The 23,127-nt window shown below is 46.1% G+C and overlaps 1 protein-coding gene across 2 annotated transcripts in view; it reads right to left on the bottom strand.

Moving 5' to 3' along the window:
• The window catches only part of RNF128 (ring finger protein 128), a 39,263-nt gene extending 18,628 nt beyond the window's left edge, over positions 1-20,635 (bottom strand). The window contains exon 1 of one of the 2 annotated variants that reach the window (XM_061358004.1): positions 19,867-20,635. In XM_061358004.1, the coding sequence (XP_061213988.1) occupies positions 19,867-20,272 (406 nt within the window). In that variant the 5' untranslated portion in view covers positions 20,273-20,635. Of the gene's footprint in view, positions 1-9,925; positions 10,421-19,866 lie in introns of those variants that run through there. The other variant, XM_061358003.1, reaches the window with a different exon arrangement.
• Between the last annotated feature and the right edge of the window lie 2,492 nt (positions 20,636-23,127).

The following is a 23,127-nucleotide window of genomic DNA, read 5'->3' on the forward strand; positions in this document are numbered from 1 at the left end:
AATAGCGTGTGGTTCTTGGCTAAAAATCACAATCTCTTCATGCATTAAAGCACAATGAGGCAAGGATTAGATCTTGGGGCCAACCAAATCCCCTACTTTAAAATAAGATACAGCAAAGCATACCTGATTACCTGATTCAGATCAAGTATACACAATGTACGGGATAACCAGAATTTTAGCTCTTTGAGCTGCTGCATGTGACTAAATTCCAGATGAGCAGGCACCCATGTGCCATTGGAAAGTATGGCAGGACTCTGTGGCACACCTCTAGGTAACACTTGCATTGCAGATCCATGCTAGAGCACAGCACTGATGCCTCCACAGTGTTTCTTGCATAGCTATCATCATAAACCCTCTCCCCACAGAAGAGCTAAGAGGAGTTGTCATGGTGTGCTCAGGGTGAACGAAGCTGCAAGCTGATTCCCACAGGAGGTGGGATTTTTGTCCTGGTTTCCACTTGCCCCATTTCCAGACTTGCCTATTTTTCCTTCCTCCCCCACTCAAGTGAAGGGATGAGAAGCTCCAATAGCTTAGAGGAACTACCTCCTTCCCAGGCACGTTGCAAGAACAATTACAACTTCTAGAAACACTACAAGCAGGTTTCTCTGGGTGTCACAGTAAGTTTTGTTTTTCCTTAATGACAAGGGAACTGGCTTACCATATACATTGATTATTAATATATAGTAGTGAGCATTTTTTTCCTCACTTCTCTTCTGAGACCTGTTGAAGTTGTCCACCCTCTCAGGTAGTTATAGTACAGCTTCAGGTGGTCTGGAGTTCACAAAGTGTCAAGGAGACTCAGAGATTAAGGAAAGCACTGGGATTTGCAGTAATTAGAGGCTACAACTGTAGGCTTCTGCCCAGCCCCCAAGACTCACTACTGTTAAAAGCTTTCTATAATACAGAAGGAAAACAAAACTTTAGAAGGGAGCTACACCAGCACTCCAACTGCAGAGTAAGACTTCAAACCCAGAGGCAACAGCCACAGCATGCAGACTTACAGGGAAGTTCTGCCAACAAGAGACTGTAGCAGTGATGCTGAGCCCAACTGTGGTCTTGACTTGAGGTCTGTGCTACTGGTGAGCATGGGAAGGGCTCATGGCATGCCCTCACGGAGCACAGCTACTAGCTATACTTGTAAATGAACCAGGCAGTTTTCCTCACCTGGGATGAAAGTGGAATCATACCTTAACCATAATTAAAACCTATTCCTAGTGTCCTGCATCTCCAGCCTTGCAGCCAAGCCACTCACTGTACAAGAACATCAGGACAAGCATGGGCCACTGCCTCAGCTTCACTCATTGCAGCTTTCACAGCATCCATCCGTTCCCAGACAGCTTTGGTGAGCAAATCTTCCCTGAGGAGAGGAGGGCATTGCTATAGCAGTGTGTTTTCCAGGGTAAAATCCTGCCTCCTGGATGCTCCAGTGCAGGCTCCTACAAGTTGAAACTACTCCACGCATGGCAGCCAGCTCTAGAGGAGGAAAGGGGCCTTGTTTTGCATGCTGCTCCTTTCAAAACTCCAGCCAGCTTGAAGTCAAACTTTGCTGTTGCACTTCCAAATCTTTGCCCCTGTTAATCTTAATAACTTTTGCATTGTGCATTTAATAAACCAGGGAAGGGGAGGAGAGTAATTTAAATCTCTGCCATGTTAACAAAATTCCCTCAAGTTACAAAAGCCGTATTCAAGTTCCTCAGCTGAGTAATTGCCAGAAAACAAGTTTTAAGAAAACCTTTTGCAGGGTTTCAATTTAAGGAATCGTTATTGTAATACCACATTTCTTATTCACCACTTGAGTTTCATAACTAAGAAAACCAAACTGACTCAGACTGCTAACCACAAAGCCAGCTTGACAATTGTAGGTTACTTTCTGGTGCAGCCCATTTTAAGGTCTAACATACTAGTACCTAATAGAAAACATGTGCCTTCAAAACTTCAGCAAAAAAAATTAGTTATGAAACTTGACATCTCTGCACTGTCTCCTCCTCTGCCACTGACTTCAATACCGCACCCAACACCACAGAGAACACTAACCCAATCTAAGAGAAATATTTAACGTGTTCTCCGTGCAGTGCTCCCAGGTGACACTGACAAACACTGTGTATGTTTTTCCGAGTCTTGTGAAGCCCTGGCAAAGCTTTTTGCAGTGAATCATTAACTTCCAGCTGTTTGACAGCTTCACATGTCATGGAAGCCAACTCAAGAGCTTCAGCTCCAAGTCAGCTCCTCTAGCCCCACTTGGAATGGGTTTCTCAGCTTGTTCAGGCACTGTAACCATTTTGTATGGTTTAAACTTGCTTTAAACCAAACAAATTCAGCTTCAAGTCATGAAAGACCCTTTCACTTCAGTTTAAAAGCCTCAGTGTAACCTGTGGCAAACTCTATAGATCTTTATTTTCTCAAGATACCAAAAGCCAAACCCCTCTAACATCCCTATCACTGTTTTCCAAGAACAGGCTATAAAACAGTGTGATAGGAAACCTTTCCCCTTGGGAACAGACCAAGCTACAACACAGTTTGGTGAAAACATCTGGGGAAGGCAATAGTTTTGTAGGCATTTTTAAGAAAGAAGGTATAAAACATGAGAAGCAGGCTTGTTAATCTGAAATAACAAGGAAAAAGCTAGCATGTCACACACAAGCTCCAACATTTCAGATTCCGCTTTTCCCCCTTCCCCCTTTCTGAAAGTCCAAAGTTTTGCACCATCTTTAAGCAGAGTGAAATTTAGTGCCCAGAGTTTGACCAATGTTATTTCACTTAGTCCATAAGTTGGTTGCCTTATGCAACCAATGCATCTGTTGTGGCTTCCTCTCTCTGAGAGCCAGCTCACCCCATGGCTTGCCTAACACCTTACCCCTGTATATCCGTAAACAGTTCTTGGTCTTGGTGGTATCAGCAAGCAATTTCAACAATACTTCAGTATCCAACCAACACCAAGTTTTCCTTAGAACTCAACTGGGTTTTAGTATTGGAGAGATACAGTTTCTCAGAAGCCACTGGAAGGAGAGGAAGCAGTCATTCTATCTGAAAGTTAAACATTATCTTTCCCTGTGTAGAAGGGGTTTTCAGATAGGCTAGCCATGGCTAGCTGACTGGGAGTTGTTCAGTACTACAGTGGCAGAGTAAGTCCAGATGAGCTACAAATTTTGTTAAAAACAAGATCACCTCTTTTGTTTTACACAGGAATTAAACGGTCCTTCAGCAGACAACCAATGAACTGTTTTCGCTGAACACTTTCAGGGGACTGAGAAATGAAAGATGCAATTAGTAACAGATGAAAGGGTGCAGGATACTGCAACAGCTTAGGAGGTTCTGCCACAGAACTACCACAGGATGAAGGAGTTTTTAAAAGATGCATGATCTTGCAGAGGAGTCTTCAGAGAATGCAGTCACACAAGAACCATTCAAAGTAGCACAGCAATAACCCATCACACTTCCTTTTTTCCACAGCTACAGAAAGCCCCAGCTGACCACCACATAAGACACATGGTCAGAAAAAACAGAATGAAAGAAATTACTTTTGATTGTTTCACATACAAGAAGAGCAGCAAAAAGCAGCCTTGAGAGTTGGAATTCTCAAGGGAAATACTTCCCTTAAGTGTCTCCTTAACTACAGCAGAATCACTATCTGAAGATTCTGCAGGGAATTAAATACAAACCCTGGCCTTGGTCATATGGTAGCTGGATCTTTGCTTTTATCTACATGATATGGTGCTTGCAGCACAGATCATTAGCACCAGCTATGCCCTCAGCCTTAGTCAAAGGAGCTGGTAGTATTCCCCTGGCATCCCTCCAACACCCACAAAAAGGCACTTAGAGATCAAGCCATCTCCTGTACATGAAAGACACAGCTGACTCTCCAACAATTTCCTACCAGATTAGCACATCTGGCTCTTCAGACATGTAAGAAGAATATTTGATATACTGTCTTTCAAGTTTAAAAATATGTAAGACTTGAATACTGCTTATCTCACAATATCAAAATAGTAAGAAACAGGGAATTTCTAGTGGTTACCAAACAGGCTGGTACAAGTTTTCTGTTATCTGTTACAGTAAGAGAAGGATCCAGGGAGACTTTAGAGCAGCTTCCAGTGCCTAAAGGGGCCAACAAGAGATCTGGATGGGGACTTTTTGCAAGGGCCTATAGTGGCAGAACAAGGCAGAACAACTAAAAGAGTTGATTTAGATATTAGGAAGAAGCTCTTTCCTGTGAGGGTGCTGAGGCACTGGCACAGGGTGCCCAGAGAAGCTGTGGCTGCCCCATCCCTGGCAGTGCTCAAAGCCAGGTTGGACACAGGGGCTTGGAGCAACCTCCTCTAGTGGAAGGGGTCCTTGCCCATGGCAGGGGGTTGGAATGGAAGGAGCTTTAAGGCCCCTTCCAATGCAAACCATGCTATGATTCTATGAAAATATGCTAACAGCATACAGAAACTGAACTGATATTGCAGACATGATGTCATTCACCTTGGATTAAAGGCCAGTGCTGCACACAAAGCCATCGCGTCTCAGCATCGTACCGCACCACGAATGCAAAGGAAATAACTAGCCTCATAGAAGTACTATGAGACCAGGACAGCTAGCTCTCCTTTCATCAGGAGTACAACGTTGACAGAAAGTAGATTGCTCTCATACACATGCACAAGGCCAGCTTTTATCAGGAATGCAGAATTGACTGGGCAGCACCGAACCCAGTACTTGTCCTCCATGACAGACACTGTCAGAGGAAGTCACCCTGAAGTCTTTATTGCCCTTCAATAAGCTCCCCCCCTTTGAAGAGGGAAGGGTGACTGAACTCATAGTGCCAGCAGCAATTTAAACCTGGATAAGCTGTAGGTAGGTTTGTCCCTCCCCCTTCTGCTCTTCATGCTCTCCACACCAAACATTACCGGGAACCAACATACTGGTAACAGCTAAGTGCTCACTGGAAACAAGTAAGTTTGAGAAAGCTAATGACAAAATAATGTAAGTCAACATAGTATAAGCCAGAAGGCATCTGTCTGCAGAAGGATGCCAGGTCATATTTGATGCAGCAGGCAGCAGTGCTTAGCCTGACCACTGTCTGCTCACTGGCACATTCAAGACTGGAGGCAAACAAGCACCATCACTGTTTTAGGGCCATATGTCCCACACAATGAAGCCTCTCTTACCACAGTTGTCACTCAGTATTTTAATTCACCCTTTCACATTTCAGCAGCCCAGTACACCCAAAGAGCAAGGGCACTTCACAGACCAGTTCCAACCTATCTCAGGGTTGGTGCCTACCCTACAGTTTTCCATGGCACAGAGGTACCTAAATTAGACCAAGAAGAGCAAGGATAGGGATCATAAGCTGTTAGTGGCACCAGTTAAGTCTACCCTGCTTCTCAGTGCCTGTCATGCTTGCTCACAGACCTCTGTGCTCACTGTTGCACCTTCACCACCCCTGCAGGTGGGATACCAGGGTCAGACGCTGTGTACCACGGTCAGTTATCTGAACGCCACTGTAGCTGTGAAATGAGTTTATTCACACCAGGCAGCCAGGAGAGCTGAATTGAGCACATAAAGACAAAGTTGCAGCAATAGGCGCATCAAATGGCTGTTCTTGGACTCAAAGAGCTACAAAATTCAGGAACTACAGACTGCAAATATGATTTAGGCATGGTGGATCCATCAAGTTTCTCCTCAGTAAGGAGCTGGTGATAGGAATGGCAAAATAATCTGCAGGCAGTGCCAGGGCACATGGGAGAGCAAGTGTCATTAATTCGACCTTGCATCCTCATTCCTCACCTGGATGTGCTCAGCCCAAGTCTGCACTCCCTGCAGAGGTGCACTATTTGTTTACCCAACGTTTATGAGGCCTCAGCACAGCCTGCCTCAGGCTAACAGGAACAGTTTTACAGGGCACAGCAGCTTTTTGATAGCATGGCAAAGCTCTAGCTTGTTTGTAAAGATCATGCCTCACACAGAGTTGGAGCAGAATCACAGTGATACACTTTTGCCACACGCTATTTCCTCTAAGCATAACAGAGATCAGCCTTCCTCTCAGTGAAATTCCTGCAGAACAAGTTAAGCAGCAGTGCTACATATTTAACCTTTCCTTCTCCTTTCACCTCTTGATGCAAGTTTATACTTGAACCAGATCTTGTTAGCCCAAGACACGTTGTTACTGCTTTAGCCAGAATTATTTCGCTTGCTCCCCCAGCATAAGCCCTCTGCAGATCAGGTGATGTGCTTCTCAAGGGTAGAGTTACACGAGAAGAGAGGAACCAAAGACAATCATCACAATTGCTTTCTTGCATGCAAAGAATCCTTCTTTACTAGGGAAATACCGGACACCAAAGAACACTTCCCATGGTTACCACCATACCCTGACACCATCTAACAGCCTGGCTCTACCTTAAAGCAAAGTCCACCTTTAAAACAAACCACCTCTTGTGCACTTTTTCCCCACATGCTACTGCTTTCTCTTGAATCAAATGCCTTTTTTCAGCAGGTCAATATAGATTACAGAAAGGTGCAGTTATAAGCACACAAAACTGTACTTTGAAACCCTGCTCAACCTGCCACAGAGCGGTACCATCTTCTTAAAAAGAGCACAATTCAAACTGAAGTTTGCCAGTTGATATGCTTTGTGCTTATAAAAGTACAAAGTAAATATTACTTTGGACTCCATTAAATCCTTGACATTCTGTGTGTTAGAGAAGATTAGATAGGATTTTATCATATCTGATCTGGCTATTTATTGCATTCGGTTGTTTCTATTGCCTGGGTGGTTTGTTTGGTGGCGGGGTTTTTTTAACTTTTTTAAAAGCTGGCACACCAAAATGTCTCCATACAGAGCACTGATACAAGCAGTAAAGGATTCAGACTAAACATGATGACTGTAAGACAAGTTGTCTCTGGAAAGAGGATGACCAGAAAAAACACTGCTGTCAAGTACAGGCACATTTAAGTCCCTAAACCAGAAAGCTGCTTCAAAAGCCGAGCTTGACAGCCCCAGAAAAAGGCACACTGTACTTTTATGTAAGTTTCTGTTAATAACTTCGTGTTCTGCTGCTACCGAAGTTCTGCAAAACGCGTGTTGTACCATATGCTTTGTCAAAGCCCACCCAGGGGGATCTTGCTTCTCTGCCAGGCAGATGACAGCTTCCATGCCTGGCATGGAAAAGAGCCCTGGGTGCCATTGCAGAGCACACAGAAGATGCCACCAGGGCATCTCAGGAGATGGTAAAGCCCTGAGGCTCAGCGCCCCTTCAGCCCAGCAAAGCCACCTCCTGGTGCTTCCCACTGCCTCAGCCTGGAGGAAGTGCTCGGCCTTGCTTGGCTTCACTTGATGGCAAATGATGGCCCAGTTAAAGCAGAAACAAAGCCAGTTAGGAAACCCAGACTGTGAAGTCAGCCGCAGCCGTTACAGCAATGGCAGGAGTTGCACAAAACACGTTCTCCAACGAGCAGGGTTATCTACACCACTGCCTCCAGAAGAGCTGGAGCATCCAGTGCCACCTTTGCAGGCCAGAACAGGAAAACCCAAGCCAAAATGCAGTCCAGCAAAGACCACATGACCAGCTCTTACCTCAACTTTGAGCTCAGCCTGAAGCACTACACTGCATCAGCTTTGTAGAAGGAACATCCTGACTTAGCAGGATGAATGAGGCTGATTGCTTGTAGCTTGCTTCCTCTTTGCTATGCTGTGCTGAAAGCCTGAAACGTTTCTCATATTTGACTGGAGAACATTGGCTCCCAGCAGCAGCACAGGGCGATGGTGGCCCAAGCACAGTGTGCCACCAAAGCCCAGAGAGCAGATGGAAGAGCGTCGCTGTGGGAAGAGGTGCAAACAGGGACTTGCAGGCAACCATGACAATAGGAAAAGTCAAGTCCAGAGAGAAAGACAATAGAAGGTGGAAAAAGAGAGAAAATGAGGGACTAAAAGCAACAGCAGCAACAAGCTTAGCTCAGTAATTGTGCTAGGACACGGCAAGGAGGAGTCATGCAGATGAAATAAGCAGTTTGACAGAAGCTGTCTTCTCCAAAAAATCCCTGTGCTATTTGTCTACGGTTCTGCTGGGATGTTTCAACATGCCCTCAAGCCCAGAGCCCAGCACATAGGATAATCAGGACAGCTGATTATGTCAGAGCCACTCTGACACAAATCCCTCAGCAGAAAGCTTAAGACAGCATGGGAAAGGAGGGAGCAGACCCTGCAGAGAGCAGATGGCTCATTTCAAGAGGTGGCTCCTAGCATTAAGATTACGACGCTGTAGATCTCCAGCAGCCAGGATGGAGGAAGGGGCAGGAGCACATATACCTTCCCCTCAAGGTTCAGCAGTGACCTCCCGAGGTCAGCAGTGCCAAAGGAGCTGCAGGATTAGGCAGGCACACTGTGAACAGTACTCAGGACAGGGATGCTGCTGTCAGTTCTACAGGAGCAACTGACCCAGCAACAGCCAGATCTTGATAGCATTTGTCAGCAGGCAATTCAATTACACAAGAAAGCTCTTTCTCAGAATGGACAGAGCCCATCCAGATTGTGTTTTGAATTGTTAAACCAGAATACAGACAGTCATGTGGCTCATTAAAATGGCACACAACTAACTTCCAGAGGCAGCTACTGCTTCCTTATCTCACCAGAACACTTACATCCACCACTAACAGACAGAAATTCTCTTCTAAGAAGGGTGCTGCAAGGATGCACTTCTTTTTCCAAACCAGTCAAAGCTTTAAGACTCGCTGTTCATTTTCACTGTTGCATTTCTCCCCAGACAACGTGGCTTCTCAAAGCAGAATACCAACACACCTGTGAGGTATGTGTCCATCAATGCAAGAGCTAGGGGCTGGTCAGAGCCACCAAAGCCAGCTCACCTGTGCCTGCAGGACCCCTGCTCCCAGAGCCTACTTCCACAGCTTTCAGCCCAGGGCTGCTTCTTAGGAAATACAAATCTCATTCTTCATGAGAAAAATGGGCAGCTCAGAACATAAAATACCACCACAAAAACCCACTGCTGGCAAGTAGGAGGCTGTCCATAGCAAGAGAAGAAAGGCTCTGTCATCAGCCACTGCAAAAGGGAAACAAGCTTTAAAGGGTTTTAGCCACTTGCTGGTGCAAAGTTGCCTATGAAGGAGTCTAATACTCTGCCTATTTCTGAGCTGGTTAGTGTGCAGGACATGGAAATAAACAGTGTTCAAGCCTATTTCAGGGCCCATATCTACTCCATAGACTTTACAGGTGTCCTGGTTTAGGCTGGGATAGAGTTAATTTCCCTTCTACTAGGTGGTTCAGTGCTGTGCTTTGGCTTTAGTCCTTCCTCTCTCTGTTTCCTATTTTTAGTGCTATAAGATTTCACTTTTATTTCAATTATTAAACTGTTCTTATCTCAACCCACTGTTTCTTACATTTTTCCGGTTCTCCTCCCCAGTTCTGCACTGTGAGTGGGTGACCAAGCAGCTCCATGGTACTTAGTTGCTGCTTGGGCTTAAACTACACCAGGTTCTACGAAACTCAGCATCCGTTGGCTCCGAGCAGCTCCTTGTCCGAACTCGAAACCCAAACAAGGTGGAGAGGGGAGTCCCACCTTCACCCGGCACACCTGCAGCCAGCGCCCAGCCCACCCGGGCCAGAGAGCTCTGCTCGCCCTCGGCCCACAATAGCAGCCTCCACTATCAGACATCGTTACTCATTAATCAGAGCAAATTCAACAACAGCAGCGCCGTGCACGGCACCGACCAGTCCAGGCAGAAACTCCTCCTTGTGCGGGAGCGCCAGGAGGAAATTCCAGGCTCTTAGCGAGCATCCCAGCTGGGCACATTTAGCGAGGGCTGAGCCAGCTGGGGGCGAACCCAAGACGTGTCCTCGCACCCCGCGGAGGAGAGGGAAGCGGCAGCTCCCAGCGCAGGGCCACCCACTCTTTCCCAGCCTGGTCCACCCCCCCTCCCCTGCCCCGCTGCTCACCGTGGTGGGACATGGGCAGCACCTCGTTGCCGGTGCCGCGGTAGTTGTAGATGACGGCGGCGGCGGCTCCGCGATCCGCGGCCAGACGGATCTTGTCGGCGAAGGAGCAGCCGCCGCCGCGCTGGATAAGGGCGAGCCAGCCCTGGGGGGAGCCGCTGCCGCCAGGCGGGGGGGCGCCGCTGAAGTTGGTGCGGGCGCTGCAGGCGTTGAAGGAGTCGCGGCCGTCGGGCAGCACCAGCAGCCCCGCGGCCGCCTGCAGCGGCGAGTCCTGCCCGTACAGGCCGCTCTCGCTCGCCTCCCAGCCGCTCCGGTTGCGGTCAGCGCCGTCCTCCCACGACACGTTCAGCCAGGCTGTCCACGCCGCCACCGCCGCTGCCCCGCGGGGACCTGGCGGCGGGGCTGCGCAGAGCAGCGCGGCCAACGCCAGCAGCGCGGCCCGCGGACACATCCCAGCACGGCTCGGCCCGGCCGCGCCGCCGCCGCCTCCTCCTAAAATCGCCGCTGCCGCTCACGGGGGAGGAGCGGGGCCGCCCCCCCGCGGCACGCCCCCCCCACCTCCCGCCCGCTGCGGGAACCCCACCGGGAGTTCCCGGCTCCGCCGCACCCCCGCGGCCAGTGCCGAGCGCTGTGGCCGTGGGTGAGCCACGGCGGGGGATGCGGAGCACAGGGTTCCCCCCTCCGGATCGCCTCCCGGGGGGACGCGGTGGGTCCCCCACCCAGGTCACGTCTCGGAAGTGATGGTTCCCCTTGACACCATCTCAGGGGCGATGCGTGTCCCCCCTGATCACTCCCCTCCATCACCTCCCGGCACGGTGGGTGGCACCCGTCCAGGCTGCCTGCCTCGCACCCAGCGGAGAGAGCACCACTGGGGAAACAGGGGGCCTGTGGGGACGCGCTCAAGAGGCTGACCCCCTTCAGCAGCCCCCACGCACGGCAGCACCAGCAGGTGGTGCCCAGACATGACCCAGCCTGCTCCACACCGCTGAGTTAATATTTACTGAACACTCAGCAACGTGCGGTATCAGTCCTGCCTAAAATTGGTTTAAAGAGTACTGGGTTAGCTGTGTTAACAGAATGGCTGCAGACATGAGCAGGACATGGTGTAGAGCCCTGCCAGGGAATATGCAGGAAGAAAGGACAACAGGAGAAACAAGAACACTCTGAGCTCCTCTTCTCTGCAGAGCTGCTCCTCTGACTGAGAGGCTCTGCTCCTACCTGCCGCTCTGCAGGAATTGCCCCCACACCAGGAGCTGCCCAAACACATCCCCAAAAGGCCACGTGTCACTACGCACAGGCTGGGTTTCTGGATGGGAGCCCATCATTTAGAAAGGATTATTCCTGTGCAGTGATTACATGGCATAGGATCTGCCTGTGCAATCATCAACAAAATTAGTGTAAACACAGAGTTAAACCCTGATACAAGTCGACACCGCTTAGTTTTTAATGAAGGCTTTGGGCTGATTCTGAATGCATGGGGCTGATAACCAGGAATTCTGTGCTGATCTGTGGCACATATTTTCCTTTGCTTGTGCCTGTACTAAGGACAAGTCAAATCCAGCTCAGGTTTGAGTGACTGCCTGGAGCAGGGGCTCCAAAACCAACCCACTCCACTAGTGTCTACCCCTGCTAGCAGAGCATCCACAGGTTTTTGTGGCTCAGTAGCACAGGGAGATCAGTGTTCATTCTTGCAGTGTGTGGAACAGGTAATGAAGAGCAGATGAAGCAATGTACTAAAGATCAACATTGCTAAACACACACAGCTTACTAAGCGAACCCTTTTGTCCTAACCTAAACAAACCTCTCATTTTCTCATTCCACATCTAAGCAGACAACTTACTTCAACAGTAAGATCTCTAGCTATAATAAGAAGTCTATCTGTAAGCCATCAGAGAGACTTGGTTTTGTTTTGAAACCTGTTCCACATGGGTGCAGGGAATGACTTAACAACACTCTGAGAATATATCCAAGCTTTATGCAATTGACAGCAGCCAAAGTGCTTCAAATACCTCCAAAGCTTTAGGGATGTTTAGCTCTGTCATTTTCACCAAGATAAAATTGGACTGAAGACAAAGATCGGAACCCGTCGGGATACAAAACTTCCTATAGTTCTGGGGGTTTTGGTTATGAGGCTTAGCCATGGTCTCCCACACTTCCGTATGCTGCTGATGCAGCTGCAGAGTATGGACCGACAAGGCACGGCAGCACTCAGTGCTGGGTATAGTATGTAATGATGAGCATGGCTGCTCATCAGCTCTGGATGTAGTAACTACACCTCTCCTCAGCCGCTGCTGGGGAATGTGCAGGCTGCCCCGGCTCCTCCAGCCTGGTGGCAGAATGTCCACAGCAATCTGACCAAAGCAAACGCAGAGCCTGAACCTGAACTTCCCACCTCACAGCACAGAGCGCAGTAACAAGGAACAAAATTGCTCTAAACGTGACTGTGGACGTTTTGCTGCCCTGGCATTATTCTGGTAACAGGTTTCTGACTCCTTGCTCAGGCAATGTTTCCACTCACTTGCAAGTAACTGAGCGAGCAAACAACAGGCACAAACAGCTTGCTCACCCTGGCCGAGGCATTGCTCAGATTTAGCAAAGCAAAGGAAGTCCAGTGTTTGTACTGGGGGAAAAAGCGGATGCGTGTGCTGGTGGTGGCCAGCCCAGCCAAGGGGAGCCAGGTGAGGTGGCTGGGACAGCACAGAGCACACAGGGACACCAGCAGGGTTAAACTAGTATGTTTTAAAAACACCATTCCCATTGTACCTATTTTGCACTGCATATCCGACACTGAGAGCTTTCTGGGCTCTCATTCATTAAATCTTCCATAGTGATAATTAATAAACAGACCTACAGCCTTACTGAAGCATATCCTTCACTTGTGTTTGCAAATGTGGCTTGTCTGATGGTTTCCAGCGCAGTTACCTGTAACTGCAGAAGCAGCTCCCAGCAGAAGCATGTTGAGCAGCAATTAAAAATAGTCATTGCTGCCAGGAAGCTTGGAGGGGTCAGGCAAGAGCAGCACTGATAGGGGATTTTTCACTGTTTTGTTTTGGGTTTCTTTTCCTTCCTTTACATAAAAAGTTGAGATTTTATAGTTTGGAGAAAGCACATTCGGTTTGGAGAAAGAAGCCAGACATTGCAGGGCCGTGGCACATAGCACAACGTATTATTAACCAGTAGTGCAACTTCTGCTAATTTGCTTATGAGAGCTTTCTAATAGTTCCTGAAATTGAAAGCACTGTGGCCCATGATGACTATCATGTCAGATGCGAGAATGACAGGGTAAGTAGCTTTAATGGGCGCCCACAAAATCAGAAGCAGAATTACATCTGAAATAGGTGGAGCATGAAGGCATTTCTGGCACAGATCTGATGACAAAATTTTTTTAACATTTAAAGATTTTTATTATTTGAAAATTTATGCTGCATAATTCTGGCTTCCATTTTTTCCCCATGGCTACTGGTGGAGACTCGGAGAAGTTCGGAAAGTAGGGCAGGCCTTTCAGATAAACCAAGTGAAATCTTGGGAATGCTGCCACTGCCTTCTGCAGGGATGGACCCTATCATTATCTGGAGCTTTATCTTACTTGAGTAAATATTTAAACATATTTGTTTTTCAAGATAAAAAAAAACATGTGTATGCTAAATATTGCTTTTTGATGTCAACCAAGTCACTCAGGCTATCTTGCTGATGAGACACCTGTATGTTCATGTCCTTCAAAACTGCATTTGTTTCTTATTCAAGCACCCAGCTCAGGATCTCTGTCTTTGGAAGAAAGCTTTTAAAGACATAAGAAATCTGCTGGGGCAAAGCATGACAGGAGCCAGCCCTGAACCCTCCAAGTGCTGCACATGGATCTGACCATGTCTCTGGACCTTCTCTACTGAACAGTGAAGTGGAAAGGAGAAGCACTCATAAAAATGGAAAAAACAATCAAAAGCAGCACCCTAAAATGGAACCCAGCACTGAATGTCATGGGACACAAAAATCCATGAACAAACGTTACCCTGAATCACAAGTTAAAGACAACAGAGGTTGCATTTCCTTATCCCAAACCAGCTCATGTCCATCACCAACAACAGAAAGGGCTTGGGCAGAGCTCTTGGTGCTCTAGAGTAGGTAACAGTGTGGGCTAAAGCGTCCCAAGCTTTTAAGCTAGCTGAGAAAAGAATTAAGGTGTGAGAATGGAGCTTGTGGTCCTTTGCTGCTTTACGAAGAGGACAGGCTCCCGCTGGAGGAGGTGTTGAGACTGGAAACCTGCCCACCTCCTGCCTCTGGGCTTAGGAGCTTCCAGGAGAAGCTGAGGTGATCCCTGTGACTTGGTGCAGAAGGCACACGGAGGTTGCCAGTTCCAGCTAAGCTTCACGATGAATCGGGGAGCTTGTTTGGCTGTAACACAACGTGGAAACTCCAGCCTACGGCTGTAGGAACTGAACATGGAAAAACCCCAGTGCATCGGATTGCCCAGCGTGCTGGCACCAAACGCTTTCCCTCAGCTCGCCAGATGTGTGCAAGAGTCCCCAGTGCCAGGGAAGCAAACATTGTTCCTCCTGTTCCTGGCACAGTGGGACCAATTGATGTGACAGCACTACATGTGCCCTCTGTGCCCAGAGAATATGGGTGAAACGCTGTCAGCAAAGGCAGAAGATACAAAAGGAATGGATGCTCATACACGGGTTTGAGTGCCCTCCTCCTCTCATCAAAGAGACTTGCAATTTCATGAAATTATGTTTTCTGGCTCTCATTTCAAAGGAAGCTGGTTGATAAATAGAAATAAGCCATATCTAGGAGATGCAAGCAAATGAAAGTGAAGATAAAAGCATTCTCCACAGGTGATTCACGGAGCCTTGAGCAAAACCAAAAAGAAAAGCATCTATAATTTCTCTGAAAAATGGAAACTACAAAAAGTGTACAAGAAAAGGCCAGAACTTGCCAGACAACACGTACTTTTGGTCTGCTTTGATTTCACATGGAGCTGAAGCGTGATGCTACTCAGGCATGTTGATTCAGTGGTGGTCTTCATTCAGTGACAGTGGAGTTTCCAAGCAGGGGACTGAATCAGTGGTTTCCTTCCCCTGCAGAGTGTTGGGCAATCTCCATCCAGACTGGGAACCAAGATTTTCCATGTAATGCATGTAATGCAGTTGACCAACTGCGGAGCATTGGCTGGCTGGAAGTCTGAACACATCCTCAAGAACAGAACTGACACTTAGCCCTTCGAGGAAGAAATGAGTCCAAGTCAAAATGCTTGCCCTTTCTGGGTTTGTTTGTGCATATGCACAAACTAAAGGACCACACATTGCAGCTACTCGCAGAAATCAGTAGCATACCCCCGAGGAGCATTGTCATCCACGGTGTGAGTGTGCCTAATTTCAGTTCTGACTTCATCTCCATCAAATCTGCACAGGCCTCTGTGAAAAACGCACTACATCCAAGAGGGAAAGCTTTGCAGTGTCTCCAGCTTGTCCTGAAAACCTTGATTATGGGACCAAGAACCAAAGACGGAAACACTGAACGGGGACCTTTAAGATCACACAAATGTAAAAGCTCAGCTTTTACAGCTTAATTAGGATGTAAGTTGTGACAAACTTCAGTGACCCCAGTAATGTCAGTGGGAGCTTTGCAACGGCTCAAGAGGCCAAAGACTTGCCAAGCTTGCCCTTCTGTCCTTCCACCCCCAAGACCTGTTGACAAGCTGCAAGAGGCACTTGCCACCCCAGTAGAGACAGCCCCAGAAAGGGGGAAACAAGCATTAGAGCAAAGCATAGAAATGCTAAAAACAGGAAGGAGAAAATTCTCTCTGGATTTGTGTGTGAGGTTTAGTGGTTTGGTGCTTGGACCCAGCTGCAGCTGACGGGGTTAACAGGACTGCCCAAGCTCCAAAGAAGTTTTTCTCATGTAATTTCTGTTTGTGCCCATTGCCCCTGTTTCTTTCACTGGCACAACTGAGAGCAGTCTGGCTCCTTCATGTTTAACATCCCTGGCCCCACCAGGAATTTGTACACAGGGATGAGAACCCCTCAAGCCTTCTCCAGATGGACCTGCCCCAGCTCTCCCAGCCTCTCCTTGCAGTGATGGCTCCCACTGGTGAAGGGCCGTGTGCTTCCTTCCTGCTGCTGCCCTCCCTGCACCTGCTGCTCTTACTGCATCAAAGACATGGAACCACTAAGACAATCTTCTCAGCCAATAAATGGAGCAATTTAGTCTATGCTATGAGACCATGGACCTCATGGAGGCACCAGGACTGCTGTTAGCAGAGCCACTGACTTCACAAGGAATAAATTAAGAGGAAAGTTCATGGCATGGGCTTTGCTTAGATGTTCTTGGAAGTTCATTTGGTTTTATGTCCAGGTCCTACAGGCTGTTCAAAGCTAACACAGAGAACCTTTTTCTATAGTAAACAATGGTGATGATGCAAAATGTGCTGTAAAACAGAAATGACTCTGAAGATCAATGATACTGTAGAGAGTTAAGATGGTGAACCCAAGCATGATTTTATACCAGCTTTCAAATCAAAAGATAAAACCAAACTCCACTGTCAGGCATTTAGCTCACTAGTTTATAACAGGTATTGCTAACAGCTAAGAAGATCCTGTCTCAAAAGACTTCTGAGATAACAAAAGTGAGACTTTGAGGCTACAGAATATTCTGGAGGCAAGCTGGAAGGAAATGCAAATCCACAACATTTTTCAGTTGTCAGGATTGCCAATTATTTCTATTGTACACACAGAGGTACCTGCTTGCTGCCAGAGGACTGTTCTTGGAGGCTTTAACAGTAAGAGAGTTAGTCCCCTTTCACTGAGTCTTAGTAAATCCCTTGGAGACATTTTGTATATTGATATCTTAGCTTAGCTGTTCTATGGGGCTAGTATCCAAATGGCAGCAATAATGGTGTGTCAATTTTTATTTTAATACACCATCTCCACTCTCCTATTTCCTCTCATAAACAAACAGGAAATAAGGGGAAAAAAACACAGTGACAGGAGGATACAGCCCTCTACCAGCCTGTGTCAGAACCATCTACAAAGCACAGGCCCAAACCAAGCTGCTTTGTGACCCTGCAGAGCACCACTGTTCTGCTACCATCTGTGGTCAGTGTTTGTTACTAATCAAGGAGCCCCAAAATGTCTTGTTGAAATTCGTCTGGTTTTCAAAAACTTGGTAATTCCTGGAATTTCCATTAAAGGTTCAAGGAGTGGTGCTGGTAATCTGTTGTTACAGAAGCAGATGCCCTTTCCAAAGAAGATCAAGTGTGTGCTGAACTACTAAAAGAGACATTTTTTCTCGTAGTAAAAGCTTAGTCCCTGAACCACTCCATCAATCTTACTTCATGCAAATAAGACACAAACACCTACAGAAAATCTTTCAGATTACAGTAAAGCATTTTCCCACCAGTGATTTGTGTAATTGGAAAGGAATGGGAAAGTTGTCACTGATAACTTGGCCTCTAGAAGTTTCCATAGTAGAAGCCTTCAATGTATCAGCTTTATCTTACGTCTGTGTATGAAAGAACAAACTAATTCCCTGTAACAGATAAAACAGGTGATAGGTAAAAGGAACTGTGGCAGAGGATGAGGAAGGAGTCACCAAGAGGGGCCTGTTTTCTCTTTGTTCCTTCCCAGCAACTTTAAATTACCAGTGTTTCCTGCAAACCTGGACTTTGCCCATTGCAAAGACTAAGCAGGCGTTTTACAATGTGAAACACATACATAATATTGTACTGTTGTAACAGAAAATAAGGTTGGCTGGAAAGCTCTATTGATTTTAAAAGTCATCAGGAAGCGAGGAGGATGGTGAGAAACTGCAGCCAAGGCCCCAAGGCCTAATAAATAACCAAGGTGATGGGATTCCTATAGCCCTGTACAGTAGAGCCATACAGATGGATGGCTGAAGATGCCAGGGCTGGCCCCAACCAGGAGCCAGGTGATAGGCCTGGAGACTGCTGCTGCTTGTTGGACCAGGAGCTGGCGGATTGCTGCCAGCAGCAGGGTGGATTTTTCCCTCACTACCCTGCCAACAGGGCGTCTCATCTCCAAAGGTCCCGTACCCAAACGTCAGAGAGCATTCATCACCACGTCTCCTCAGACCTCTCTTGGGCAATGCCACCACTGGCAGGTTCCAAACCGATTTCCTTCCCCAGCCCTGTGAACAACTCTGCTGTAAAAAAATAGGTCATCTCCAAGCACAATCTTCCTCTAAGCATTGCTGCAGTGGCCACCCCTCTCTCAGGATGCTTCTGTTGTACCCAAGGAACATACAGCTCCACACTTTGCGCTGAGGGAAACAAAAGGAGAAGATGCATTTCCTGTGCTGATTAGATGAAGAACTCCTCTCAGTAAAGTATTTTGCCCTCACTGCGTTTAACACACGACTACTGCACTGATCTACAAACCCTCTTTGCAACTAAACAGATTGTCATAGCTACTTTAGTCTGATAGGGTGATTAAAGGAAGCAGTCCTATAAAAATCACTCGTTTTGAGTAAACTAAATGAATTAAATTAAGAAAGATGGGGCTTCATGCCTCATGAAATACACTGTTGGGTGATGCTTCTGTTGCTTTCAAGATTTTAAAAATATTTTTAGTTTTAGAAAAATAATATATCTGAAAAATATCTGCTTTCAGAGCTCATCGTAAACTATCACTTTATTTCTGGACCCTAGTCTAGCTGTTGTGTTAGAGACATTCCAGTCATCCAGCATATCTGAACAAGGTTCCATCCCATTCCGTGGCCCTCTGGAGGAACAGGTTTCCTTGAGCCAGGTGGGGCCACCACCACTCAAGAGGTAGGACAAAAGCTCTGGATTATTGGCCGCACATTTTCAGTGTGTGTAAGCTCCATTTGCAAACACTTGCAAACATTACTACTATTGTGGTATCAGGAGAGTCAAAGCTGCCTGTGTAGTGCAACAAGCTGCTGCACTGTCAGTGCTGTACAGCACAGGTTTTATTGTTTAGGATCTTTACCTTGTTTAGAATGCCTTTTTGTTTTGTAAAGCACCTGTGATGCTCCTACAGATGCATAACACAGACCCTGAGCCTGGCTGCTCCTGTGTCAGGCAACTCATGTCCACTGCCCCTGTGTGGGGTACACAGTCACAAAGCCCCTGAAGGGAGAACCCAAACCAGCACAGGGCTGTGGCCAGTAAAACACTGGTTCATGAGGAAAGACATGAGGAATCGCTCAGTTTGCTCACAGAATCAGACAAGAAAGGCTTAAGCCAAAGGATTCCTAGTGCAGCTCCACCAAAGTATATTTCAAAGAATTAGTACATACATGTATGCTTTGTACTAAAATGCTTATTAGATGGGTGGCCTAGAGGAACACAAACAGAAATAAAAGCCAAGCGATACAGTATCACAGCTTACTTCTCAGTTCTCCCCTAATGACAGATCCATAGCTGTGAGGGCCAAACAGCCAATTACAATCATTTTGGCTAACCTTTTGTTGAAGGAATGAGGGATCCCAGTAAGAGGTGGAGGTCTGCCACAATTCATAAAGGACTAGGGCAATTTAGGAAAAACCTCCAGCCAATCCAAAAAAATAACCCCAAAATCTGGCTTTCAACCTGCAAAGCATATGCCTATGCTTGCAGACACTTGTAGCTTCATTTGTGTCCTCTAACCTTGTCTGCCTTCAAAGCAGACACTGTGGGTCTCTACATCACTGTATAAAACAATGTATGTGCTGTACAAGTAAAAACTGGTACTAACTCCAAGACTCACCAGTTCAGCTACACCGGACCAAGCTCTGAACACATCAGCAGAATATTTCTTACTAAGCACTGAAGACCCAAATTGCACAATACTTTCTCTCCCTCTTTGAATTCCTTGATTAAAGCAACAATCATCATCAAACACAAATGCTTCCTCATAGCCTGTGCTGCCCTGGACCAAACTTTGGAGAAACAATCATGTTTCAGCGCTTCACGCTGTGATACTCACCAGGATGCGACATCAGGACGGTGCTGTTGCCTTTGCCCAGCTTGTTGTAGATCACAGCTGCTGCCGCACCCCTTCTGGTTGCCACTTGAATTTTTTCAGCAAAACTGCAATTGCCTCTTTCAATCAGTGCTATCCACGGTGGTTTTGTGACGGTGAAGCGGGTATTTGCATCACAGGCTTCAAGATTATCAGACACAGGAATGCCCACAAGCCCCTGAGCACTAAGTAGAGGAGAATTTAATCCGTACAGTCCACACATGCAGTGCTCGGACACAGACTTGTTGCTAGTGGTGTCGAAATAGAATAAATTTAGAGAAGCACGCACAGAAAACGCCTCTGTAGTCTTGACTAGACTACTGACAAACATCAGGTGGCAGAAAAAAATGAACTTCTCCACTTGCTTCATTGCTGATTCACAAAATGCAGACGTCTACAGGTATTTGCTTCTGGTGGCGACTGTCCTCGGCTCACAGTCCGCTGAGGGTTTGACGTTTCTGTTCCAACAGGAACCTGACACCACCCAGGTGAGTCCTCAAGGTGTCAGTGAACTTATCTGGAGTGGAGGCTGGGAACAGACACAAGTGACACGCCTGCCTATTGTGAAGTCCAGACACAGACTGAAGGACATTCAGCTCTGACTTCCTGCTCCTTTCTCATGAAGAATCATTCTCCACACCCTTCCCTCCCATTCTGCACAAATTCTAGCTCTGATGATGCTTCCTAAGGGACAGCTCGAGCCCCCTGCTCCTGTTTCAACACTAACATCACCTTGGAGGAGCAGGTCAACTTTCATTCAATGACGTAAGCTCAGGGCTCTGCTTCACAATGCATCTGTTATGCAAATGGCCTTGTTAGAAAGGTCAGAAGCAGAGGGAAGGAAATACAAAAAGAATTTTACCCATCTTAGAGGCTAAGACAACCAAGTTGCTCCCTGCATTTCTCCTTCTAGCTTCTTTCAGTCATCAATTCTGCCAGGTCCAGTTTGTTCTGGTGTTTATAATGAACTGATTTTAATACTGATTGAAGTATGAGATGTAGAATCACCAAAACTGATCACAAACTACCACTTCCAGCCCATTTTCACACTGTAGTTCCCAATTTACACCGAGATGTTCAAATGATTATCACAGAACTCCCAATATCTGGAAGTAGCCTTTTCTGGAGGTATTCTTTCTCTGAACTCAGGCTGTTGTATTCTGTAACAATTACAAATACCAACTACTGTTTTATTATATTTAAATAGAAAAACGAAAACTGTACTAATCTCAGAACTCTGTAGTCCACAAATCATAATGTTAGAGACCTTTTTCCATTTTTCTACAAAAGTCATGCTGCATGCAGTGATGAAAGCCAAGAGAAGCTGCAGCTGGGGGCAGGTAATTTGATGGAAGCTCAACCTAGTTCTCCCGTAAAGATTCTTTCTAAGAGCGAACACGAATGACTGTGGCAAGGATTTTTGGGAAAGCGAAACAGCTTTCAGAAGTGAAAAGAAAATGAAAACAAATAAAAATAAATAATCCAAGTTGTTTACATCTATTTATTTATTTTCTCCAAGTTTTCAATGTTGCACTAGTTCTACATCACATTAATTACAAAAATGATCTTACAGCTAAGATCTAAGTTTTAAACACATAGAAGTACCATTAGCTACAGAGTTTATCTTCCCCTGTTTTTCCTTGAAGTTAGTGCTGGAAACATAAACACGCAAAACTTAAGATTTTATAGTACAGTTCTTTGGTTGGGTATGAATTCTACAGTTCGGGAATGTGCTCTTGTATTTTACCCTCAGCAGAGGCAATACACAGCAAGAAGGATGATTCCTATGGCATTCTGCAGGAGTAAGAATCTGTATCTTGGCTTAACACTGCAAAATCAACATGCTTTGACAGACCCAGCATGAAAAATACTTTGGTTTTGCACTTGTGTCAATAAACACCACCTGAAATAAAACAGCAAGTACTTTCTTTGCAGATGGGACCTTTGCCCCAGTGCTACAGTGCTGGTTTGGCAGGGAGGGGGGAAACAGAGTGGTGGAGCCATATATTAAACACTGCAAGACTTCAGAAACTGAACTTGGCATAGTAAGTTTGGTGTAACTTAAGGGATGGGGTAAGTGCTGCTGTAGAATGACCCAGAGTATTGAAATTCTGGGTCTACTACAGGCATTGAATATTCTGTAGCTAGACACAGAGAGCCTGTGTATTTAACATTGCCACTTCCTTCTGCAATATTAAATCTCTCTCCTTCCCAGCTTTCGCATGAAAAAACTCAAATGACACTTCGGTAAAATAAAATTATATTCTTTAAAGTCTTACATGTGCATTACACACGCTCCACACCATTCTGGTATTTCTTTTAGAGGTAGGAAGTCCTAACATGTAGGATGAACGATTAATGCTATACGTTTAAAGTGTAGTAAGCAGTGCAAGGTGGCAAACACCCTTTGGTGCATTTGTAACTGCATGGGGTAGAGTGGCTAAGACAAGAGAATAAAGTGGCACTCTGTGACAGTGCCAGCCAAGTCTGTCCTTTCATACAAAGATAAATATTTAAAAAATTGCTTCTAGAAATAATGGTTTCTTTAAAATCAGACTTCGAGCTGAAGTATATCTAAATAAAAAATTCCTTGCTGACACAGTCAGCGTGGCTCAGTTTGGTACATGAAGTGCTGGTGCTAATCCCTCTCACTCTAGAGCAATAGCATCTAATTGTCACATACCCCAAGACACAAAAATACACAATAATGGAATGCAAGCACCATCCATCCTGCTCTTCTTGTGTTGGTATATTTTCACTTTGCCTCCTGTGGCAAGGTTACAAGGTACTCTGAAAGGCACGGGTTGACAAACATTGCTCTAGAACTAATACTGTATGATCCATACAAAATATAAACATACAATACATAGTCACATTTAACTTTTAAACCCTGTACAACTCAAGCTAAACTTTTTCCATTAATACATTTTTAAACTGTAAACCACAATAGAGAGACAGGGTAATCTTACATATTTCTTTAGAATGCTAAGATTTTCCCTTCTTATCTAAAGATATGAACTTGTACTACAATAAGCAGAAACGTTTCTCCTTCAATTACCATTAACTGAAGTCAAGGTACAGAATTTAAGTACCTGAAGACAAAGTCCACTGTCCCCAGGGCAGACAAGTGAACTACTTGAAAGAGATATTCCTCAATTACCAACAGGCTGCTAACACATGCCTAGAAGTTTCCCACAAAATAATGTTCCTATAAATCAACACTGT

Source organism: Neopsephotus bourkii, unplaced genomic scaffold (genome assembly GCF_033783945.1).
Source record: "Neopsephotus bourkii isolate Nb327-2 ecotype Australia unplaced genomic scaffold, CSIRO-AGI_Nbou_v1 NB_936, whole genome shotgun sequence".
In the NCBI taxonomy this organism is placed as follows: domain Eukaryota; kingdom Metazoa; phylum Chordata; class Aves; order Psittaciformes; family Psittacidae; genus Neopsephotus; species Neopsephotus bourkii.